General features: G+C 41.2%; 2 protein-coding genes across 8 annotated transcripts in view; one reads left to right on the forward strand and one right to left on the reverse strand.

Moving 5' to 3' along the window:
- Positions 1–18,914, reverse strand: part of NT5C3A (5'-nucleotidase, cytosolic IIIA) — a 32,958-nt gene extending 14,044 nt beyond the window's left edge. The window contains exons 1-2 of one of the 5 annotated variants that reach the window (XM_079947619.1): positions 18,786–18,900; positions 433–539 (exon numbers count right to left, since the gene is read on the reverse strand). In XM_079947619.1, the coding sequence (XP_079803745.1) occupies positions 433–534 (102 nt within the window). In that variant the 5' untranslated portion in view covers positions 535–539; positions 18,786–18,900. Of the gene's footprint in view, positions 1–432; positions 540–18,574 lie in introns of all 5 variants that reach the window. The other 4 variants (XM_079947616.1, XM_079947620.1, XM_079947618.1 and 1 more) reach the window with 4 other exon arrangements.
- A 147-nt stretch (positions 18,915–19,061) lies between these two features.
- The window catches only part of BBS9 (Bardet-Biedl syndrome 9), a 235,887-nt gene continuing 231,629 nt past the window's right edge, over positions 19,062–23,319 (forward strand). For all 3 annotated transcript variants that reach the window (XM_079947531.1, XM_079947530.1, XM_079947529.1), the window contains exons 1-3: positions 19,062–19,749; positions 22,253–22,376; positions 22,699–22,849. In XM_079947531.1, the coding sequence (XP_079803657.1) occupies positions 22,265–22,376; positions 22,699–22,849 (263 nt within the window). In that variant the 5' untranslated portion in view covers positions 19,062–19,749; positions 22,253–22,264. The remainder of the gene's footprint in view (positions 19,750–22,252; positions 22,377–22,698; positions 22,850–23,319) is intronic.

The raw sequence follows: 23,319 nt of genomic DNA on the forward strand, positions 1-23,319 counted from the left end.
TTTAAGAAGCATACCTGATATGTTATAAACTTCTGCTGCCTGCATGCTACTGATACACTAACAGACACACACATTTTGCTACTACTAAATTCTTTTCAACTGATGGCATGATGCAATGGATGGAAATGCACTTCACACCCAAGAATAACAAAGTGGTTGCATGCAAACTACGCTTAATAAATCTAGAAGGTATTGATGTATATAGATGAAGCAACACGTAAAAAATCACATCAGTAAAGGATGCTTGCTACAGTTAAGAGTCTTGCTCAGAACATTTTTTGATGCTAGAAAACTCTCTAGACCTGAAGTCGTTTTGAACTTTGGATCTGCAACACTTACAAAATGAAAAATAAGTGTTGAAGTCTGGACTGTGGTTACTTTTGGACAACAGAGTTGTCAGGAGTTTTCCTTTTTTTAAAAAAGGGGGAGTACCTGTGTGCTGAGTTTAGGGCACTCTTGCTTCTTCTGTTCTTGATGCTTTCCTACTGCAACAGCACAGGTGACAAGCAGACTCCAGAGATGCAGGGCTTGCATACAGGCTGCCAACAAAAACCAAGCAAACCGCTTAAGAAATGGTCTGCCACATTATTCAACGGTCAGTATTGTGTGTATAAACAAAGTATACACAGAGATTAATCTGGATAATTCCAGATTTATTCATATACATTCTGATCTATAAACAGATTTCAACAGTCTGGGTCAACCCACAAATCCATGCATTTGTTCTATTCATAGTTAAAAATGCTAACAGAGCAATCCTGAGCATGTTTACTGAGAAGCAAGTTGCACTGTGTACAATGGAGATTACTTCAAGGTAAGCATGCAGAGGATTACAATCTAAAATGACAATTTTATGCATATATACCAGGGAGTAAGCCCTGCTAAACACACTTCTCAGTAAACATGGACAGGATTGAATTGCATGATGTTTAGAATTTGCAGCAAACTATCAAAATAAGATAAACCTGCACAAAGCTGGCAATACTGGCTCAAAAGCCAAAGCTCTGTTTACAACTTACCGGAGGAGCTTGCTGAGGCAGCTGCAGCAGCCAAAAGAAAATTCTTCCAGCTAAGTAAACACTAATATAGCAGCACAAGGTACAGCTGAGGGCGTTTCCAAAAGCAGCCTGACTAATCCCTGAGCAAAAAACCCGAGCCCTGTGACGTACATTAGGAAGGCACAGCATAACAATCCAGCCTGCCAGATTTACAGATGATCAGATGAGAAAGCAACAACAGAACCCCAGAACCTCAACAATCAGGCAGTTCTGACTGATCAGCAGGCAAATTAGGACTGCTGTAACAAGAGAAAAGTGCTTATGTGGAAAGCAAATCCTATTTTATTATTTTAAAGAATTCGAGTCCTGTATTATCAACATGCTGCTGAGACTTATTGGAGTAAACAATATTTCTGTCTTATGATGCCTAAGTCACCCAGAGCATTCACAGATGAGGTAAATTATGATACGTACTTTTAAATGTTTTAATTAGAGTCATGAGGCAGAAGTCAATAAGGTTGATTGATTTGAATATGGAAGACAGAAGAAGGCCTAATTGTCTTCCGACAGATACAAAACAAATGGGAACATTTCTAGGGTTAGAGCAATGTTCTCCAGGTGTTGGGTCTCCAGATGTTGCTGGATTGCAATTGCTCTCATCCCCACACAGTTTAGCCAGTGGTCAGAGATGACATGAGTTGTGGTCCAACATTGCTTGGGGCCCCAGGGTTGAAGAACATTGGCATTAGAGGGCCACCTCCTCATTGTAAATATTTATATTATAAAAAATAAAAAGGTAGTCTTGAGTTTTGGCAGCAGCAGTGCAAAGTTCCTGCATTCTTATGTCAAATATTTCCTACATGGCCTGGGATTCTGATTGTGCCCTCCACCTACTAGAACTAAATAGGAATTAGTTCATTTTTAATTGTGTGGTCAAAGGCAACATAAAATATGTAAAAACTGTTCCTCATGATGTGAGGTTTGAATAGGGGTGTTAATTATGCCTTTTCTCATAAAAGCAGAAGAGGTATACCTCTGTAATCAAATACGTTATAACTGTAAATTGAGAAGCACCATGTCAACCTATTGTTCTGTATTCATCGTCACTATATCCTGTGGTTTTTCTACTGTTTTTAAAGGCAATATTGAATACGTACAACTTGTTAACTGAATTAAAGATGACCAAATTATTTTAATTGTTATCTAATTTAAATAGAATATTTATTCTCAAAGACAGTTAAATTATTTTTGTATGGGGATTTGCCCATATACTATTATTAGTATTTCTGCCACAATGAAGGAGGAAATTATCTCCAAAGTGTGGAATCAGATTTTCTATCAAGAACAAAATGAAGCAATACATTCTACAAAGCCAGTGTCTTTTTCAATATTAAAGTCTACAGATGTTCAACTGTCTGCTCCAAGAATAATGAGAGGCAGAGACATAAGGATCAAATCAGGGATGTCCCTGACAAAAGGAATACTTGAGAAGTATACTGGTTTTATAATTTATCTGTAGGAATGCTTTAGCTGAAACATGGCACAGAGGTTCTTCTGAAAAGAATGCAGCTTGCTCATGGCAAGGTTTTAACATACATCCATATATAGCCTGTAAGATGTCTAACATTGTGTATATATTAGCTTCCTTAAAGTAACACTTATTAAAGTTTTTCAAGAGTGTCAAATTAAGCTGCAAGAGTGTCAGCTGCAAGGAATGATAAAATCACATGACACAAAGCTGAACAGGCACCAAAGGATTTCACAGTATAATGGAGTTTACAATTGTATCAGTACAACATACTAATAATACTGTGATGGGAAAAAAAATCCTTAATGCCACACACTGAATAGGGAAAAGTGAATACTTAAGAAACTGAGGTCAGGGTAGATTGAGGGTAAAGGTTAAAATGCTTAAGAAGTTACTGTTTCTTGGCCAATAAGAGATAATATATGGCCAGTAAGAGATAATAAATACTATGAGTTTCCATTTGAACATTTTCCACAGCAAGGCAAAGTTACTGGAAAAACCTACAGCAACGCTTCACACCCCTTATTTGAAAGTCTGCTGTTATTATGAAGTAATTTTTACTAAAGCTGACCACTATTAAAACTGCTTTAAACTAGGTTGTGAGACTTTAGCAAAGACTCTGCCTCTACTATATATCAAATAATTTCAGAACCATACAGATCCACAAATCTGCAGAATAATATTTACTATGATGCAATATATATGGAAAGCTAAATCAAAATTTTTGTCAAGGCTTCAACCAGAAACCTCATGGTGACCTATCTGTCACTGTGCTCAGGCTGGAAACCCCTCTTTAAGCACAGCAAACGAACCTTGGTGTGCAAGCATCAGCACCACAATATAATGCCACTGAGTTGACCAGATCTGGTGTAGTATTAAGAGTTTGGCTTTCTGCCTTGCCTAGGCATCTTCAGTATCTTCTACCCTGTTGCACTTCAGGCTTCATCACAGCACCTCTCTCACTGAAATATTTGTAACCTTGTGGGCCCACCTAGGCAATCCTCTTTGGCTCAAAACAAGAAGCCAAGATAGGCACATTTCTCCAACCACCTTGTATATATCCTAAGCCCGCAACAATGGAAACAGATCCTATAAAACTGGACCATATGGTGCTCTGCTCACTTCTACAACTGCATCAAGGACAGTGTCTAAGTCAGAGTAAATATGAGCAATTTTATTTATTATTTTTTTTATAGTATTTTTATTAAATTTTCACATTTTATAAAGACAAACATACACACACAAAGACAAAGACAACACGTATAAAATTTCATAACCTTACTTTCCTAACCCCAGTTCTTGACCTCCCCCCACCCCCCCTTCATACATCCTAGTTCAATTACATTAACTCAGCAAATTCAAATCTCTCATCCATTACATATTATTACTATATCTATATATATATGTTTTTTTTTTTTTTTATAAAAAAGACCATTTACTTGGCCAGATTTTACTTATCCAATTTTCTTATAAAACATTAAAACCTTTTCTAAGGTCGTCTCGAGTTCCTTCCACGAATTTCCCTTTAATCTTAAAAATAGGTCATAATAGTCAAACACAAAAGTCATAAAGATTTAAAAACAAGTTCTCTTTCCCCCCCCCCCCAGCCCCGGTTTCTGTCCCTTCCAAATGTCCCCCCATCCATAACAACAGTTTTTAGCCTGGGTTCCTCACATCTGAGGCCTTTAAGTCCTTATCAGTCTCTCTTTGCCGATCTTGTTGGTAACCCTCCTCATTGGTCCTCAGGTTTCGGGGAGATTTCAGCTCAGTCTCATCAAAATTTCTTCCATCCAAAGTACTTGACACCAGCTGCTGCAGAAGATCAACCAGTCCATACTCAAATAGGAAGCCCCGGTCATATTTCTTATATCTTTTAAATATGAGCAATTTTATGCTCAAAGTGCCCAGCAAACATTTTGCAGCAGGCCTTCAAAGGTTCCAGCATATCATCCCCAGGAACTAGATGCAATAGCTCCATCAGCACTAAAAAAAACCCCTTCTATTGGACAGCTGCTCAAGGATTAAAAGGCTGGGAAGACTGTTTTGCTGCCTGATAACATGCTCTTCCATGTCTCCAGTAGTAGTTGCTATGAGACTGTTATCACCTGCGTTGTAGCTACCATTCTGTTTGTTTTATTGCCCACAGTCCTCTATTAAACCACGACGTTAGCTAGGTAGGGGAGGGTTCTTGAGAGATGATGTCAACAGCCTTTTCCATCTCACCATACCATTGTGAGACCAGCAGCCATGTCAAAAGGAAAACCCCAAAACATCCAGGAATCCATCATATTCCATAAATATCTGGTGGCAGACCAACTTAATGGTCCATCACCTCTGCAGAGGGGGTGTCAATCCAAATTTCTGAGGAATTGGTCTAGTTGTAATGACAGGTTTATAGAACCCCTACCATTTCAGACATCAAACCTGCTACTCAGTCAAAAATACTAGGTCAAGAGTGTGTCTGACAATATGTGTTGGGCAGGAGACATTGAAAGAGCTCTACGATTGTCACAGCAGCCATGAAGTTCCAAGCAGATCACCCTAAGGTGGCCCAGGTGTAAGTATTGTCCCAGTGAAATGTCCTGGGGGTTTCCAACACAATGTCTGAGATCAGCTCATCCTGTCCAGGAAAGGAAACTGACAGGCAGTGGGGTCACTAGACCACCAACAGAATTCTTATATGTCTCTCTGGCCCAACACCAAATACAAACACTCAAACCCAAAAAAACTAAGGTTTTGGAAAAAAAATTAACAAACGTTGAAAGGGATAGATTCCAAGAGGAAACTGGGTTAGTGGTGGCAAAGAGTGTAAAATACCTGGGGATTAACATGACATCTAAGAATGTAAACTTATTTAAGGACAATTATGATAAGTGCTGGACTGAGATAAAGAAAGATTTAGAAACATGGTCAAACCTGAAGCTTTCCTTGTTAGGTCGAATTGCAGTAATTAAAATGAATGTATTGCCTAGAATGTTATTTTTGTTTCAGACATTACAAATTGTTGATAAACTGGACTGTTTCAAGAAGTGGCAGAAAGATATATCTAAATTTGTCTGGCAGGGCAAAAAGCCCAGAATTAAGTTCAAGATACTCACCGATTCTAAAGAAAGAGGGGGGTTTGCCCTGCCGGACTTAAGACTCTACTATGAATCGGCAGCTTTCTGCTGGTTAAAAGATTGGCTACTTCTTGAAAATGCAGACATTCTAGATTTGGAAGGATTTGATAATAATTTTGGTTGGCATGCATATATCTGGTACGACAAGTTTAAAGTGTATAAGGGTTTTAAAAATCACATTGTCAGGAAAGCACTATATAATGTTTGGATACGGTACAAAGATTTATTGGAAAATAGAACTCCCAGGTGGCTTTCACCTATGGAGGCCAAGGAGGTAAAGAAACTTAATATGAGAACCAATTGGCCGAAATATTTTGAGATTTTAGAACAAGAAGGTGGTGAATTTAAACTACAAAGTTATGAGAAAATAAAGTCCAAGGTACGAGATTGGCTCCATTATTTTCAAATAATGGAGGCTTTCAAACAAGACAGGAAAATTGGTTTCCAGGTGGAGAAATCGAAACTAGAAACAGAATTGTTAGAACCCAATACTAAGAATTTATCAAGAATGTACAACTTGCTGTTGAAGTGGAATACATTAGATGAGACAGTGAAGTCTGCTATGGTTAAATGGGCACAGGACATAGGTCATGACATTATGTTTGCTGACTGGGAGCAGTTATGGACCACAGGTATTAAATTTACGGCATGTAATGCCTTACGAGAAAACATTATGAAAATGATTTACAGGTGGTACATGACCCCAGTCAAGCTTGCGAAGATTTATCATTTGCCCAATAACAAATGTTGGAAATGTAAAGAGACTGAAGGTACCTTTTTCCACCTTTGGTGGACCTGCCCAAAGATTAAGGCCTTCTGGGAAATGATTTATAATGAAATTAAGAAAGTGCTTAAGTGCACCTTTAACAAGAAACCAGAGGCATTTCTCTTGGGTATGGTCAGCCAGTTGGTGCCGAAGAAGGATAAGAATTTCTTTTTGTACGCTACTACGGCAGCAAGGATTCTTCTAGCAAAGTATTGGAAGACACAAGAGCTACCCACGCTGGAGGAATGGCAGGCGAAAGTGATTGACTTTATGGGACTGGCAGAAATGACCGGCAGAATCCGCGACCAAGAGAAAGAGACTGTGGAAGAAGATTGGAAGAAATTTAAGATGTATCTTAAGAATTATTATAAAATTGAGGAGTGTTAAAATGCTGAGGGAAAAGAAGACATAGAATTGCAGCGGAAAATTGTGTTTAATTTTAGGGTGGAATAGAAAAAGAGAATGAATTTATATTTAATTGGTTAAGAAGGGTTGCTGAATAATGGTACTAAATTAAGGATGCAAAAAGGGAAAGGTATGGGGAAGTCCGGGAAAAGAGGGTTATGGAAATAAGGTTAAGAAAATATGAGTTTTTTGTGTTTGTTTTTATGTTGTTTTTTGTTTATGTTAAAAAATTGGAAATCAATAAAAAAATTTATATATATATATAAAAAAAACAAACACTCAAACCCAGCTCACATACAAACTTGTCCCTAGTGAAGGAGGTGTCAGTAACAACCCTTCCCTGGCCCTCTAGTCCATATTGGTACTGACAAAGCTGAAATACATCAACAGCTCTCACTTTATCATGGATATATATTTTTATTGTGATTTGAAATGACATTCAAAAGCAGCACCACATGACCAGAGTACAAATCAACAACACAACCCTAAATCCTCCGGCTTGGCGGAGGACCTGAAGAGGAGACTCATTACTTTTGCTTGACTGGCTTGTCCGATACACACACAGTCAGCACTTGTTGGGGTTAAACCTAAAGCATTCTGTGTAAAACTGACTTATGTAGTAACGAAGGAGAAAATTATCCTTTTATTTTTTTGTCTAAATCATTTTTTAAACTAGCACAAGTGCATGAACTTTAGCTAACCACTTTTCAGTACAGAAAAAGTGTTTGGAACTAGTATCTTGGTACACTGAGTGAATATAAGGACAGAACCTATAGATAATAGCCATGACAACCAATACTCTGGTACACTAGAGGCAAGAAAGACATCAGCTATGTGGAATGATCTCACTTTATTGTAAGTTATTGAATAAAGATTGAAATTAACAAGGTAGAACAGCTAATGAATAAGATAATTAATCAAAAGAAGGACACTGAAGAATAACTATTTAACCATGGCTATTCAGAGGAACTCAAAACTCCTGATTTGCTTAGATATGATGAAGTGGGTTGTAACAGCTATAGAATGTTTTATTTTAACTATATGATTTCTCCCCTTAGTATTCCATGCAGGCTTTCATAGAAAGGCCCTTCTACCTGGCCCAGGAAAAGGAAGTCAAGAAACTGTGGTAGCATGGAACAAAGGGGGGAAATTCTTTTTCGTGTTTGTTGCGGTCCTGCTGCTACCATTGCTTCTTACCTCCTCTTCATGGTGATTGTAGGAATTTCTACAGCTACCCTCCTGCCAACCTAGCAGTTTGAAAGCATGCCAGTGCAAGTAGATAAATAGGTACCACTGTGGTAGGAAGGTAAACGGCGTTTCCATGCGCTTTGGTTTCTGTCACTGTGTTCTGTTGTGCCAGAAGCGGTTTAGTGATGCTGACCACATGACCCAGAAAGCTGTCTGTGGACAAAAGCCAGCTCCCTCAGCCTGAAAGCGAGATGAGCGCTGCAACCCCATAGTCGCCTTTGACAGGACTTAACCATCCTAGGGTCCTTTAGCTCACCTTTACCTTTTACAGATACCCACCTGCTCTTATACGATGCCTGCAACAACAAGCCCAAGGATGTGTGCACAAGCATGCACACACACATTTTAAAATCTGCAAAACTAGACTGGAAATAAGCAGATAAAAACATTGACTCCATCACAGTTCTGATGGCACTTTCCAATTTATCCTAGTTATTGGGTAACAACTTGGAGAAGAAAATATGAAGACTCTCTAAGCACACGCTCTACCTTGGACAGCAACCACAAGAACACGAAAAGCACAAATTATTACAGGAGTAAGGATACTTTGTAAGGCTTAACTATGTTCTGGACCATAAACAACCCTATGCTTAATTGCTCATTATTTCAATATGTGTACACTGAGTTAAACTACTGCTTGATATCAACCCAAAACAACCCTAGATCAAAACAAACAAAATCTAGTTATATGCCTAGAATATATTATTCCAAGAATAACTGAAGTGAAATGTTTGGACAGAATTATCGTGTGTGAATGTGTGCGTGTGTGTGTGCGTGTGTAAGTAAACATACACACAATTTGCTTATCTCATCTAGTTTTCATATATAATTTTTTTGCATAATTTCTTTGGGATAACACTGAACTGCTATGAATCAAGAAAAATGAACATAAAAGCTATATTTCTTATAAAGATACCAGTTCTGTGTAACAGCTTCAGGACAAATTAAACACAAAAACATTTCAAAACAGAAGTTAAACATAACTAGTGAGTTTTTCATGCCCATAGCTCCACTAACACTGCAAATAACTGTACAGCTGCAGAAGTCAGCAAACATGGGAATAAGTGCTGGGATACTAGGATCTACATTCATCCAACAAAATGACCTTTCTCACTTGTGACTCAAATTGCAACTATTAGTCAGCACATTTGTGATAACTATCAAGATGCTAGGAAGAATCAGTTTACAGAGAAACTAGGACAGGGCAAAGGGTGTCATTAGGCCTCCTACAGCAATTTTATTCCAAGCCTTTCTAAAGCTACACTCCTACATTTCTTACCAGAAATGAAGTTTCACTGAATTTAAGGGCCTTGCTTCTGGTCAGACATATTTAGGACTGAGTTTACAGAACCTGTATTATTTCAAAACTAGCACGAAGTTAAAAATTTACTGGGTTAAATTCTATTTCTAAAAATACACACACCATAGGTCCAATTCTTCCTTTAATGGTGGTAAGTTAAATCCTGCACAAAGAACCATAAGCGGACCTTGTACTTATTTAAGAAAAGAACAAACAAATCTGATATGTCCAGGCTTTCCTTTCCCTGTGCTAATCGGAAAAACGTCCAACAGAACATTATTTGGGTTAAAACTCCAAAGAGCAGAAAGATTAAGCAAAGAAATAATGAATAGCCAGTTACGGTAGGGTTGCCATATGCCCAGCTGTTCCCGGATATTTCCTCTTTTGGGGGTGGCCAACATGCCCATTCGGGCGGATTTTTACATTTTATATGAAATGTCTGGATTGGGGGGTTATTTTTTATTGGTTTGATTGATTGATTGATTGATTGGGGGGCATGTGCATGCTCGGGAGGGTGCAGTGCCCTGGAAGCAGAAGTGCTGCAGCGACTGCGAGGTCTGGAGCAAAGATCAGGTAGGAGCTATGGTCCTGCCTCCACTGCCAGCCTGCCACCAGCATCGCTGCCAGGCCTGCGTGCCTTTCCCCCCAGCTCGGGCTGGCCGTGGCATGCAGAGCAGTTCTGCATGGCGAAGCTGCTTCCAGTCCAAGCTGGCGTGTGGGCCTGGGAGCGGCGCTGCTGCCTCCACCAGGAAGAGTTTTCTGAGCAGTTTTTAAGCAGAGGTTGAATGGCCATCTGTCATAGATGCTTTTGCTGCGTTTCCTGCATTGGGATCCCTTCCAACTCTACCATTCTGATTCTATGAAGGCTCCCTGTCACATGGCATACAGTATTGTGAACATGGGCTATTATATTATATTATATATAATATATATTATATATTATAATATATTATAATATATTATAAAGAGCCTCAGACGTAAGATCTCCGGGCTAATGGCTTTTTGAGTTGATGGACTTATGATGGGGACTGAAACTGGGAAGGGGGTACGGGTGGAATGGAAATGGGAAACTCAAAGGGTATACAATATAATCTGCTTTTTTGTTTTTTGTTCTCTTTTTATGAGAGTTGGGAAATTCGTGGAAGGGAATCTTTTTCGACCTCAGAGAAATATCTTAAGAATAAGTAAGACATAAAGGTTTTGATGAGAGTTAAGATTGCATAAAGTAAAAGTGGTTTTTAAAATAAATTAAATTATTTTAATGAAAATAAGGTTGGAAGGATTTGCAGAAATAATGAATTGAATTAGAATACAAAAATAGGAGGTGTGAGGAAGTCAAGGAAATAAGTTAAGGAAGAAAGTTTTGTAAAGGCTTAATCTGCTTTTTTCTGCCTTTTTTGATATTTCTTTTTTTTTTGTATTGTGTACTCTTTTTTCCCCTTTTTTGTAACTTTTAAACTTTGAATAAATATTATTTGAAAAAAATATATATATAGACTTCCTTCCTTTCAAATCCAGCCAACTCAGAATTCTGCTGCTCATCTTTTGCCAAGGAATGAATATAGGGAGTGCATGTGCTCACTCAACTGCACTGGTTGCTCATTTGCTTACAGGTAGACTCCAAGTACTGATCTATAAAGCTAGGCTCAGTATTCTTTAGGAAATATATTTCTCCATTTAAGCATGCATTGAGTCTGAAACTAGAAACCTAAGGAATTTAGCCTATGCACTATCTGGATAGGGAGGGAACTGCAGAGACCAGCCTCCGAAGCCTCTTTGCATCAATAGGCTAAAACAGGTCAGAAAACACTCCCTAAACCTCATAAAAGCAAACAGACCAGCCCTCCTCATTTATCTGCAGTTTGTCAACTTATCTGGTTTTATGTTTAACAAATCCAAAAATATTCATTTCAACAGTGTTATGCTGATACTTTGTTAAATTGTTGAAATATTGTAATTCTGTTATCTAATTGTTTTAATAAGTTAGTATGGCTTTCCGTGGGTTTATATTTTGATATTATTCTGTGTTTGGTCACTTTTAGCCATAGAACTTTCTACAGAAAGAAACAAATATTAATGTTCAGCTGAAACTGAATGAAATGGTTTTACTGGCTTTAGCCAGTCTTTGTGATCTCATCTGCACCCTCCACCTCCGCTGCAGAAGGGCTGAGTTTAAATACTACGGTATATTAATGCTATTGTTCATTGTTGTTTTATAGTTTTATTTGCTTCTTAACTTGTCATTAGTATAATAGATATAGGCCCTTTATAAATATGAATGAATGCAGTGCCCATATGAACTTGCATAAGTATAAAAGGTAAAGGTAAAGGTACCCCTGCCCGTACGGGCCAGTCTTGACAGACTGGGGTTGTGCGCCCATCTCACTTAAGAGGCCAGGGGCCAGCGCTGTCCGGAGACACTTCCGGGTCACGTGGCCAGCGTGACATCGCTGCTCTGGCCAGAGCCAGAGCCAGAGCCGCACACGGAAACGCCGTTTACCTTCCCGCTGGTAAGCGGTCCCTATTTATCTACTTGCACCCGGAGGTGCTTTCAAACTGCTAGGTTGGCAGGCGCTGGGTCCGAGCAGCGGGAGCGCACCCCGCCGCAGGGATTCGAACCGCCAACCTTTCGATCGGCAAGCCCTAGGCGCTGAGGCTTTAACCCACAGCGCCACCTGCGTCCCTTGCATAAGTATATGTAGTTTGAAACCAAAGCTATTGGTCTGATTTGATTCTTGCTTTTTCTCCATTTAAAATAAACATAATTTGAGGCAATGGTGTTCAGTCCACATAATAACAGAGCTGTGCTTGTTTATCACAACAGTCTGCAGTCGCAATCTCTAGGCACAAAAGTCCTTCAGCACTAACAAAAATTATCCCATTCTGGCTTCATAATATGGCAGCATTTACTTCTTACAAACCCTTGTTCAGCTTTTTAAACAATTATAATCCTAATTGCACTAAACAATGGTTATGTCTGGATGTTATGCTAATCAAATGTTTACTGCAGGAGTAGGAAACCTCTGGAATTGGGGCCAAATGACCCCAGGACTCACCCCAGGCCATACCTCTCCCTGACCCCACTTCACACCCTTCATGGGTGTTTTGCATAGCTGGAATGTATCCTTGACCTTCAATAATTCCTCTTGCTTACCAGGATGCAGGTGTGTGTGTGTAGAAACAGCTGCCTTGTGTGGCATGAATGCAGCGTACCATACAGAGCGTCACATCATTACCTTACTCACATTTTGCCTATGGCCCCCACCCACACTGGAAGGTTGTCCATGACAAAATGTGGTTCTCAGGCTGAAAAATGTCTCCTACCCCTGGTTTAAGCATGTTTTCAATGAACCTAGTTGAGGTGTGGGTTTATATACTTCCCCTTCTCTCTCTCTCTTTTTTAAAATTAAAATACAACTTTATTGAATAATACAATCAAATTTCCAGATATATCTGCAAAAACACAATTATTTACGTATTTGCCAAACATATACTGTGAAAAAGGATAAAAGATAAGAAGAAAAGGAAAGGAAAAAAAGAAAGAAAAAGGAAAATGCTGTTTTCCATAAACAGTAATTCCAGAATTACACTTACATACATTATAAAACAAAAATCTTAATTAAAATATCTTAAAAGACTTCCACCGCCTAAACCACACTTCTTTTGTTATTTATGCTTCCCCTTCTCGTTTCAGGGCTGCCACGAGGAATTCAAAAGCTTTACATCTCTTTCTCATTAGTCACAATTTAGAGTTTCAGCCAAACTGTAAACCATGGATTATGTTGAACTATGGTTAAAGTTGGCTTGTTTTAAACAAACAAAAGTTTACATAAATGAAGGTTTGTTGGTCCAGATTACATTTGACAAATCATGGTTAAGTAAAAACTTCTGAAGTTCTCCTTCTGATTGTCTGAGAGGGACACATGAACCAAGACTCACCCTAGCTCTTTCACGTTACACTAAACTATGTTTTAGCGTGCTGTTCAAACATGGAGGAAGGTTAAGAAACTTATATATGGCCTAGTGAGGCATTAGAATTGACAAAACAAAGTTACAGACATTGCTACACCATCAGGGTTCAGGGCACCCAGACTCGGTGTGCCAACAGACAGAAAACGAAAACAGCTACAAATCACAATTTGTATGTTTGAAAAATCTGGTTTCCGTCATGGTGTTCTGTTGCTCCAGAAGCGGTTTAGTCATGCTGGCCACATGACCCAGAAAGCTGTCTGTGGACAAACGCCGGTTCCCTTTGTCTGAAAGCGAGATGAGCACCGCAATCCCAAAGTCGTCTTTGACAACTTAACCGTCCAGAGGTCCCTTACCTTTACTGAAATCTTAAACTATAGTGTGGGTTCAAAATCATGTTTAACACGAGCTAATCTTTGGCATGGTGTCTGAACTGAGTAACAGTTAGAAGTAAGGCCCACTAAAATAATCATGAATACTACTAAGTTGTAAGTCATCCTACTGTTATTCCTCATTTCATCAATCTGGAAATAGCAGTGTTACTACTTACTGACTTCCCGAAGAATTGTGAAGTTTAAGGAAACAGTGCACAATTGTGATTCCTTTAAGGAAAGTCGTATGTTCTTTTTCTAACATTATGACTTTGTTCCATGCCTATGCCAGCATATTCTTTGTGTTCCATCATGACATTACTGTTTCTATAGCAACTAGTCTACTAATATGGGAAAACAAACAAGTTTCAGAAGCACACACAGATAAGCTAATGCAATATATACATTATTGATTATTCCATTTCTGACCACTGCAGAAATTTGCCTCTTTAGAAACTAAGTAGTACATACACAACTCAAGCACAGAAGAAGGCTGAGGGTATTCCTAAATTTAGTACCAAACAGAGTACAGTGGTACCTCGGGTTATGAACTTGATTTGTTCCGGAGGTCCGTTCTTAACCTGAGGTGCGCTTTCGCTAATGGGGCCTCCTGCTGCTGCCGCACAATTTCCGTTCTCATCCTGGGGCAAAGTTCGCAACCTGGAGCAACTACTTCCGGGTTAGTGGAGTTCGTAACCTGAAGCATTTGTAACCTGAAGTGTTTGTAACCTGAGGTACCACTGTATTATGATGCCTGCATAATAATGAAACCAAGGAGGCACAGAGCAAATAGAACAAATAAATAGGGAGACCCAATAAAAGCTATAATCTATGCTGTGGATGTTTCAACCTCTGCAATTATATTTTCTTCTGTAGAATCAAACTGGTAACTGCATACTTATCTAATAACATCAAGGAATAGAATATACAAATTATATTTTGTCCACAATTGTGGATTTTGTGATATTGTCAGAGACGGGTTGCGTTAGGTCTTGTTAGAGGCTTGATACAGCTTAAACCTCATCTCCTTGGAGTCTCTCAGTGGTGGGTGGGTGCTTTTCCTTTCTGCAGGAGAGCAGTAACGGAGCGGGGAGAAGCAAAAGGAATAGCATAGATTTGGAAAGAAAAGCTATTTAGAAAATGAAGCATTGCCTCAGTGTAGGACATACAGCAGCAACTGACAGGGAACACTTTCTGGGATGTAACGCAGAGGCGAGCCAAGAAAGAAATGGGTACTGAGGAAGGAAGAAAGGGAGCTCAACGAGAAGAATCTCAGTCCTCCTATATTAGGAGTCATGGACTCACCAAGACCCCTCTGAAAGTTTGAGAGCTTTGATGGCACTCAAATTGGCTGCTCACATCTGGGGGGAGATTACAGAACAAGGAGGACCCTATAAATGTAATAATATTAATAATAATAATTTTTTATCTATACCCCGCCCTCCCCAGCCAAGGCCGGGCTCAGAGCGGCTTACAAGCAATAATAAAAACAAGATGAATGATTACAAACTTAACAAAAATAAAATACCGTATTTTTCGCTCTATAACACGCACCTGACCATAACACGCACATCGTTTTTAGAGGAGGAAAACAAGGGAAAAAAACATTCTGAATGAAACAGTGGATGTATCATTTTTGTGCTTCATGCTGTGGCCACAGACATGTGATCTGATGGTGAATTTGGGGTGACCCAATGCAAAAATCCTGAGAATCCCTGTGGATCCATGTTTTGTAACCACGTTTTTGCACCATTGCAGCCCCAGGCAACAGTGGATGCGTGATTTTGGGGGGGCAGGCTGTAGCCATGGACATGCTATTTGCTCTGATGGTGAATTTGGGCTGACCCAATGCAAAGATCCTGAGGATCCATGTGGATCCATGTTTTGTAACCACGTTTTTGCACCATTGCAGCCCCAGGCAACAGTGGATGCGTGATTTTGGGGGGGCAGGCTGTAGCCATGGATATGCTATGTGCTCTGATGGTGAATTTGGGCTGACCCAATGCAAAGATCCTGAGGATCCATGTAGATCCATGCTTTTTAACCACATTTTAAGTGGGGAGGGAAGGAAAAACACAGAAGGGACAAGGAGCAGGAGAGGGGTGTGCAGAGAAGCAGCTGGCTAAGAATGCAGGAGAGGGGTATAACGGGAGGGAGGAAAGGAAGGCAAAAGTTTTCCCTCACCTACCCACCCAAGCCAGCCAGCTCTCTCTCTCTCTCTCTCTCTCTCTCTCTCTCTCCCTCCTGCATGTTTTCAGCTTTCCCCTCTGCTTGCCTGGAGGGGAGGGGCTTTTCCTGCTCTTTGTTCCGTTTGAGCAAACACAGCAAGGAAACAGAGATGGGTGGGCAGTAAGACCCTGAGGCAGAATGCCGGAAAGCAGCCGCTTCCTCTTTTCAAGTTTCCCTTCTAGGAGACGCGTGATTTGATTTTTGCCTGCTTTTTTTTGCCTCCCCTTGCACCAATTGGCTCCAGGGACCACACATTCGCTCAATAACACGCACAGACATTTCCCCTTCCTTTTTAGGAGAAAAAATCTGCGTGTTATAGAAGGAAAAATACGGTACATTAAAATAATGGAACATTAAAATATTAAAATGTAGCCTCATCGCAGGAGGAGAAGGAAAAGAAAAAAAAAAGAGAGAGAGGGAGGGAGGGAATCAAATTGGCTCCAGGCCAAAGGCCAGGCGGAACAACTCTGTCTTACAGGCCCTGCAGAAAGAAATCAGATCCTGCAGGGCCCTGGTCTCATGAGGCAGAGCGTTCCACCAGGTCGGGGCCAGAGTTGAAAAGGCCCTGGCTCTGGTCGAAGCCAATCTAACTTCCTTAGGGCCCGGGACCACTAGGGTGTTGTTATTTATGGACCCAAATGTAGAATTTGGAGAATACAAAAAGGACATGCAGTAAAATTTGGCAGTGTGGACTGCTGTTGCTGTTCAGGGTTCCAGGAAAACCTACTCTATTCCTCATGCCCCCTGGTTTTCTGACACCCCCCCCCCCAGTTGGCTAGCAGTTTGGACCTACATGCAGGCTCTGCTGCTCTCATACGGCATAAAGGTAAAGGTAAAGGTACCCCTGCCCGTACGGGCCAGTCTTGACAGACTCTGGGGTTGTGCGCCCATCTCACTTAAGAGGCCAGGGGCCAGCGCTGTCCGGAGACACTTCCGGGTCACGTGGCCAGCGTGACATCGCTGCTCTGGCCAGAGCCAGAGCCGCACACGGAAACGCCGTTTACCTTCCCGCTGGTAAGCGGTCCCTATTTATCTACTTGCACCCGGAGGTGCTTTCGAACTGCTAGGTTGGCAGGCGCTGGGACCGAGCAGCGGGAGCGCACCCCGCCGCAGGGATTCGAACCGCCGACCTTTCGATCGGCAAGCCCTAGGCGCTGAGGCTTTAACCCACAGAGCCACCTGTGTCCCCTCATACGGCATACATCCCCATTTTTTCTCTCCAGTTGCCCTGAGCCTGCTGATACCTCCTTCTGCAAGAATGGTGCCATTTTGGCTACAAAGGTTTGACACACAGTTACTTTTCATCACTAAGCTCTCCCTGGGGTTACTAGACCAATTTACTTCTCCCTTCTGTCCTCCTTCAACATGCACTTAAATTTATTAAATGATTAAATGATATACAGTGTTATCTCTGGTTACGAAATTAATTCGTTCCAGAGGTCTGTTCCTAACCTGAAACCGTTCTTAACTTGAGGTACCACTTTAGCTAAGGGGGCTTCCTGCTGCTGCCGTGCCACAGCCGCACAATTTCTGATCTCATTCTAGGGCAAAGTTCTTAACCCGAGGTACTACTTCCGAGTTAGCGGAGTCTATAACCCGAGGTGTTTGTAACCCGAGGTGCCACTGTATTAAGACGTCATAACCAGTGTAGGTTTTAAACTGCAGTTTGGTTGCAACAACTGTTTTTCTTTCCTTCCTCATAACAAATCTTCAAAGAAATATAAGCTCCCATAAAGTGTGCAAATGTATGTCTTTTGGATTACTTTAGAGTATTAAAAAAATCATGCATCCCCCACCTGCCAATCCTTTCAATACAATTTTACAGGTGGAGCTTTCCACAGTCATGAACCTGAAGGACAGAATTAATTAACTGTGGATGAATTAAACCAGGGTGAAGGAAGCACATGTTTTGCCCTCGAATTCCGTATGGGATACTTAGAAAGTCTTATGTGCATAGAGACACCCAGGGCAATCCACATTCGGCGGAGACTGCAATTCATGAACATTGACCAAGGAGTACCTTTGAATTATTCATGCACAGCGCTGGGCTGCACCAACTTTGCTTAGAAGCGAGCCTTGCCAGCTTCAATAAACTTCATTCCCTAAGAAAGTGAGTACAAGATTATCACCAGATCCTATGCGCACTTGCTCACAAGCAACTCCAACTCTGATCATGGAACTTACTTCCAAATAAATGCTGTAAAGGTTATATCCAAATACTTTTGAACCATTATCATTCTATGGCTTTTTAAAGGTGGGGGGGGGCGGATATTGGTTTGTTTTGGTTTTACTACATCTTTTGAATTCTCATTTTGTATTTCTCTGTTGTGAACCACCCTGAAATCTTCGGGTGATATGCACATTTAATAAATAATGTTAATAATAATAATAAGGCCCACTAATTTCCATGTGGCCAGCAGCTAACCGAATAAACCGACGCCTAAGCATGGTCAGTCCAGAAGCAAGTGTCCCCGAATTGAGTGGGACGGGAGACCAATTATTTGTTTATTTCAGAAAACTTATACACCGCTTGACTGCGAGAAGGGAACAAAAAAAAAAAACCGAAAACCGAAAAGCAACCGCTGCGATCGCAGCGGGGCTTTACTCCCGAGTAAACAGCGCCTCGGCAGCGCGCTCCTACCATCTCTATAATCTTGGTCTTCCTGCCCGTCTTCTTCTTTATGGTGAAGATGTACTGGGCCAGGACCACCCCGCCGACCAGGGCGCACACGCTGGCGCTGGCCACCGCTCCCATCCTGGCCACGGCGCTCTTGTCCATGGCGGCAGAAACCGCTCGCCCCGCTCCGGCCTCGCGGGGTGAGGGGGAAACCCAGAGGGAGAAGAAGCCTTACGTTCAGGTCGCGGAGGCGGCCAAGAGCCCCGCACAGCCTCACGCCGCTCTTCCTCTCAGCCTCAGCTCGCCTGCCTCTCTCTCCCTCTCCGTCGGCGGCGAGGGCGCGCGCGCGCATGCGCTACCGCCAACCGCCGAGATGAGCGGCCGTTGGCTCCACGCGCTCTCTCTCTTGACAGTTGAGGCGGGAGAAACCATTCCGACTTACGGGACGGGGGTGGCGGCCCTCTTTTCTCTCTCTCTCTCTCCTCCGCGAGACAAAACGCCGGCAATTAGGAGAGGAGGTTGTGGAGGGAGGTTGGTCCTTTTACGCCGCTAGGCGAGACAGGGGACTGGGACGGACGCTGGGCGCTTCCTCTCCTCCTAATAGTACAGTCCAACCGAAGGCTCGCAGAGACTACATCCCCCAGCATGCTTCGCGTCTCTTAGAACGCAGCCGCCGTGCAGTTTCCGCTCTCTCCTCAGCGCCTTTCTCGGACGGCAGGAGGGGGCGGGGCCGGCGTTGGTTGCTGAGGCGCTATGACAACGGGAGCAAAAATGGCGGCGGGCAGAGCTGGCTAGGGAGTACCTGAGGCGTTCTTCTCCCGCGCGCCCCGTATACCAACAGACACCCCCCCCCATTCCTTCCTTGTAATAACAGCTTCTGCTTGGCGTAGTTTCCCCCCTCCCGCTCCCCTATCCATCCCTCTCTCTCTTTATTTGCGTCTTTGCTTATCTCCCTCATGGGTCCCGTTAGCATCCTCCTGCCCCAAAGGTAGCGCGGCGAGAGGGTGCTTGTGACCAGGACTTCGGCGCCCTGTCCCGGCCTCCCGGACAGGCAAACGGCGCTCTTGCGGCCCGTGAGGGAGTCGAGTCTCGGGATGAGGCGCTCGCCTTAATGCGCCCCCGGCTACCTGCTGTGGATCTGCGGGAGGAGGGCGCACGTGAGGAGAAGAAAAGGGTTTCCCAATGTTGGGACTAGTCAGGTAAGTTAACGCCCTACATCCTTTCAGATGTGTTTGGAGGAGGGTTGGGTTTTCGTTACTGTTACGTATTTTGTGTTTTTATCTTGTGTGTCTTATGCCGCGAACCAGCCCTGAGATCTTCAGTTGAAGGGCAATATACAAATTCAATGAATTTATTTATTTTTTTTAAATATATTGATTAAGGTTTTACAGAACAAAAAAGATTAATAAAGAAAAATAACAAGGAGAACGAGATAAGAAAAATACAAAAATACACGGGAAAAATTTCAAAATACAAAAAAAAGAAAGAAAAAACACTTAAAAATAAATCCTTCTTTTCTTTATCTTATACTTCCTTTACTTATTTCCCTGACTCCCTCACACCTCCCTTTTGTGTATTCCAATTCACATTATTTAGTTCAGCAAGTCCTTTCCCTCTTTGTTTTAATCTTAATCCAATATCTTAATACCTTATAACTTTATGTTTTCATCTGTTATCAATCTATTTTTACATATTCATTTTAACCTTGTTGCTAAAACCGCTTCGTTTCAATCCAACATCATTTTAACTTTCAATAATTTTACAATATTTCTGCAGATAATCTTTAAATCTCTTCCAGTCTTCTTCCACCGACTCTTCTCCCTCAAATTCAATGAATTTAATAATAATCAAGTAAATAAAATGAGCTCGATCTCGTGTCTTGTACTGTGCAAAGTAGAAGATCTGCTGTTGGAGACATTGCACAGTCTTGCCCTGTGCACTTTTTCTCAGAGATGCCGCCAGTCTCACTTCCCAAGGTAGGAAGTGTGCATAAAGGCAGCAGCCTTGCAACCCGTTCAGTGTGTCCAGGTGAGCTGGCAAGTAACAGCGCGTAGGACTGCCGCCTTAAGGTTGTGGTTCTGTGTACACTTTCCTGCAAATCTGTCCCATGGAACTCGGTGCAAATTCTCAGTAAAAATGCTTAGGGTTGGGCTGCAGGGATAAATAAGCATAATGGCAACAAAACTCATGCACGGGAAACTAGATATACCTGTGTGTACTATTTCTACAACACCAGGGTCTAGGGAATACCTCTATGTGGTGGACAATCCTGTTTCATTCAGAATGTTCAGGACATTAACTGCAAACTGAGCAATTTCCTAAAAGGTTTTTGCATTCTTTTGAGACAAGTGAGATGTTCGCTGTATATGCCTAGGGACGTATATTGTGCTTTAGATGTTTATGCAAAAAAATTTCTTTCCTTAGGTCTTTCCAATGCACAATAAGAGTATTGAAGAAGCTGGCAAATTGTGTTTTTAGCTTGCATTGCTGTAAATACTTGCATTAATGTGTGTAACCTAGTGTTGCTAAGCTAAGGCAAGGATTACTGAATCTCTAGCCTCTTTTCCTTTACTGTGTTCCAGTTAACTGCTGGCAGGTATTAGTGCAACCTATTTGTGTCTGACTGGATTCAGTTCCTTAGCTTGTGTCATAAGGGCAATTCAAGGCGATTAAAATAGAGGAATAAATGCCTGCCTGTATATTGCTTCATTCCTATTTCATCATTGCCATGATGCTCCTCTCCACTCCTACTCACTGTCAGCCAGTCAGCATCCCATGGCTCAGTCCTCATTGGATTGTCTGTGGGTTTGTCCCCACCCCATCTTTTATCGTAAAAATATTTTGTATTTCTGCAAACATTGGTGTTCTCCCAGTTTTACAGATTCCTCCCTCTCATGGATGTGTGACTTCATTTATGTACTATTTTGTCTACATAAGCAATGGCACTCACAGCCTGAACACTGGAAATAAAGTGAATTGCGATTATTTATTATATAGCACCTTCAGTGTACATATGCTAAGCTCCAAAATAGCTCTGTGCTTGAGCAGAACACACACCTTTGGATAATATGTTGCTGATTTGCCTTTCCAAATACAGCCCTTTATATCATGTTGAGTCCTGTTCCAGAGTGGCCATCAACCTTCAGGAACAGCCTTGCAAGGCCACAGTGGGAAAGAGGGGCAGGAAAGTTCTATTGCATAAATTGAGCTTCACACATGGCTCTATGGATACTGTGATTAAAGAATGACATAGAAATATTAGCAGCTCCTTCTGGGCTTTTTTTCTGTTTGTTTGTCCCAGGTGATTTTGAAGGAAATTTCAATTGTACAAGGTAGATTGTTCTACTAGTCTGTTTGAGAGATAAATATACATTATTATAGCTTATTCTACCCAACTGCAGTGGTCACGGTTCCATGGGCAGCACAGTACCCATTGTTTGCTTTGATCATACTGTCATTAAGCTTCTCATTTAATAAATAAGAACAAAGTGACTAGTTAACATTTAGTGGCATATGTTGTTAGAGTTTGGTATGTATATTTGCTGTATGTGGCCATGATTTATAATTCCTTCACCCCGTGAAGGATTCCCGCCCACCTGCCTGCATCTATAGTGTATCTCAAATTGCTTTTGAAGCCCCCTTTGGAATGTGAAATTAGGTGGATTTTACATCACCTTGTTTCCCCCCCCCCCCTCTCACTAGGGCTGAAGGAGAATGTCTTTATTTAAAGCCCGTGACTGGTGGTCTACAGTGGTGGGCAACAAAGAAGAATTTGATCAAGGATGCTTATGTGTTGCAAATGTTGACAATAGCAGCAGTGGACAAGGTAAACGGACTAAAATTATTGTGAAACTCTACACAGAGGCTGCAATCCTAAGCATATTTAGTGGGAAACACTTTCTGTTAAGCTTAAAAAGGTTTAATTTTGAGGAGATGTGCTTAGAATTGATATTTAATTCTGGAACTCTAAATGCAGCTTGATGCTGTCCGTGTTTAAATGGAAGTTCCACAGACTTCAGTAGAGCTTATTCCCAAGGAAGCATACATTGCATTGCAACCTTAAAGTTCCATCCTGTGTAGGAATAATGAGTCACCACATTTTCAGTTGTGTAAGCTTCACTTAGTATTTGAATATGTTTGTTTTTCAGATAAAATAATTGTGGGCAGTTATACAGGGTTCCTTAGAATCTACAATCCCCATCCTATAAAACCTGGAGATGCTGTGCAAGCTGAAGATTTGCTCTTGGAAGTGCAGTTACCTGAGCCAATACTTCAAGTGGAAGTAGGAAAATTTGTTTCGTAAGTAAACAGTCAGCGTTGCCGCTAATGATCTTATTAATTGGGAAACTCTGAGTGAGTTTATCATTGGAGTCAATTTACTCTCTAAGGATTGACCTGGTTTATTTTATGAAGTGCCTTGGGGTTATATTGGAACAATTATATATATGGAATCAAAATATGGATTTTGGCACATTTGTTTTTTTGGAGTTGTCCTTCTGTAGCATTTTCCCAATCCTCAAGGTCATTTTATCTGAACCATGTATAATACTTAACTTTTTAATTAATTATGGTATGTATAGGCAAACTTCATAAAGCAGTTTAAATAGCTTTGTTACAAATAGGCTATCAAAGACAGGCTACCAAAAAACAAAACATTTTTTTAAAAAAAGAACTAGATCCTCCTCTATGGTGCAAGACGGTTCTCAGGTAACCCAATGGTGGTAGTTTAAACCCAATGGTGGTAGTTTACAGAAGCTACTTCAACTGGA

This window comes from Podarcis cretensis, assembly GCF_951804945.1.
Source record: "Podarcis cretensis genome assembly, chromosome: 12".
Lineage (NCBI taxonomy): Eukaryota > Metazoa > Chordata > Lepidosauria > Squamata > Lacertidae > Podarcis > Podarcis cretensis.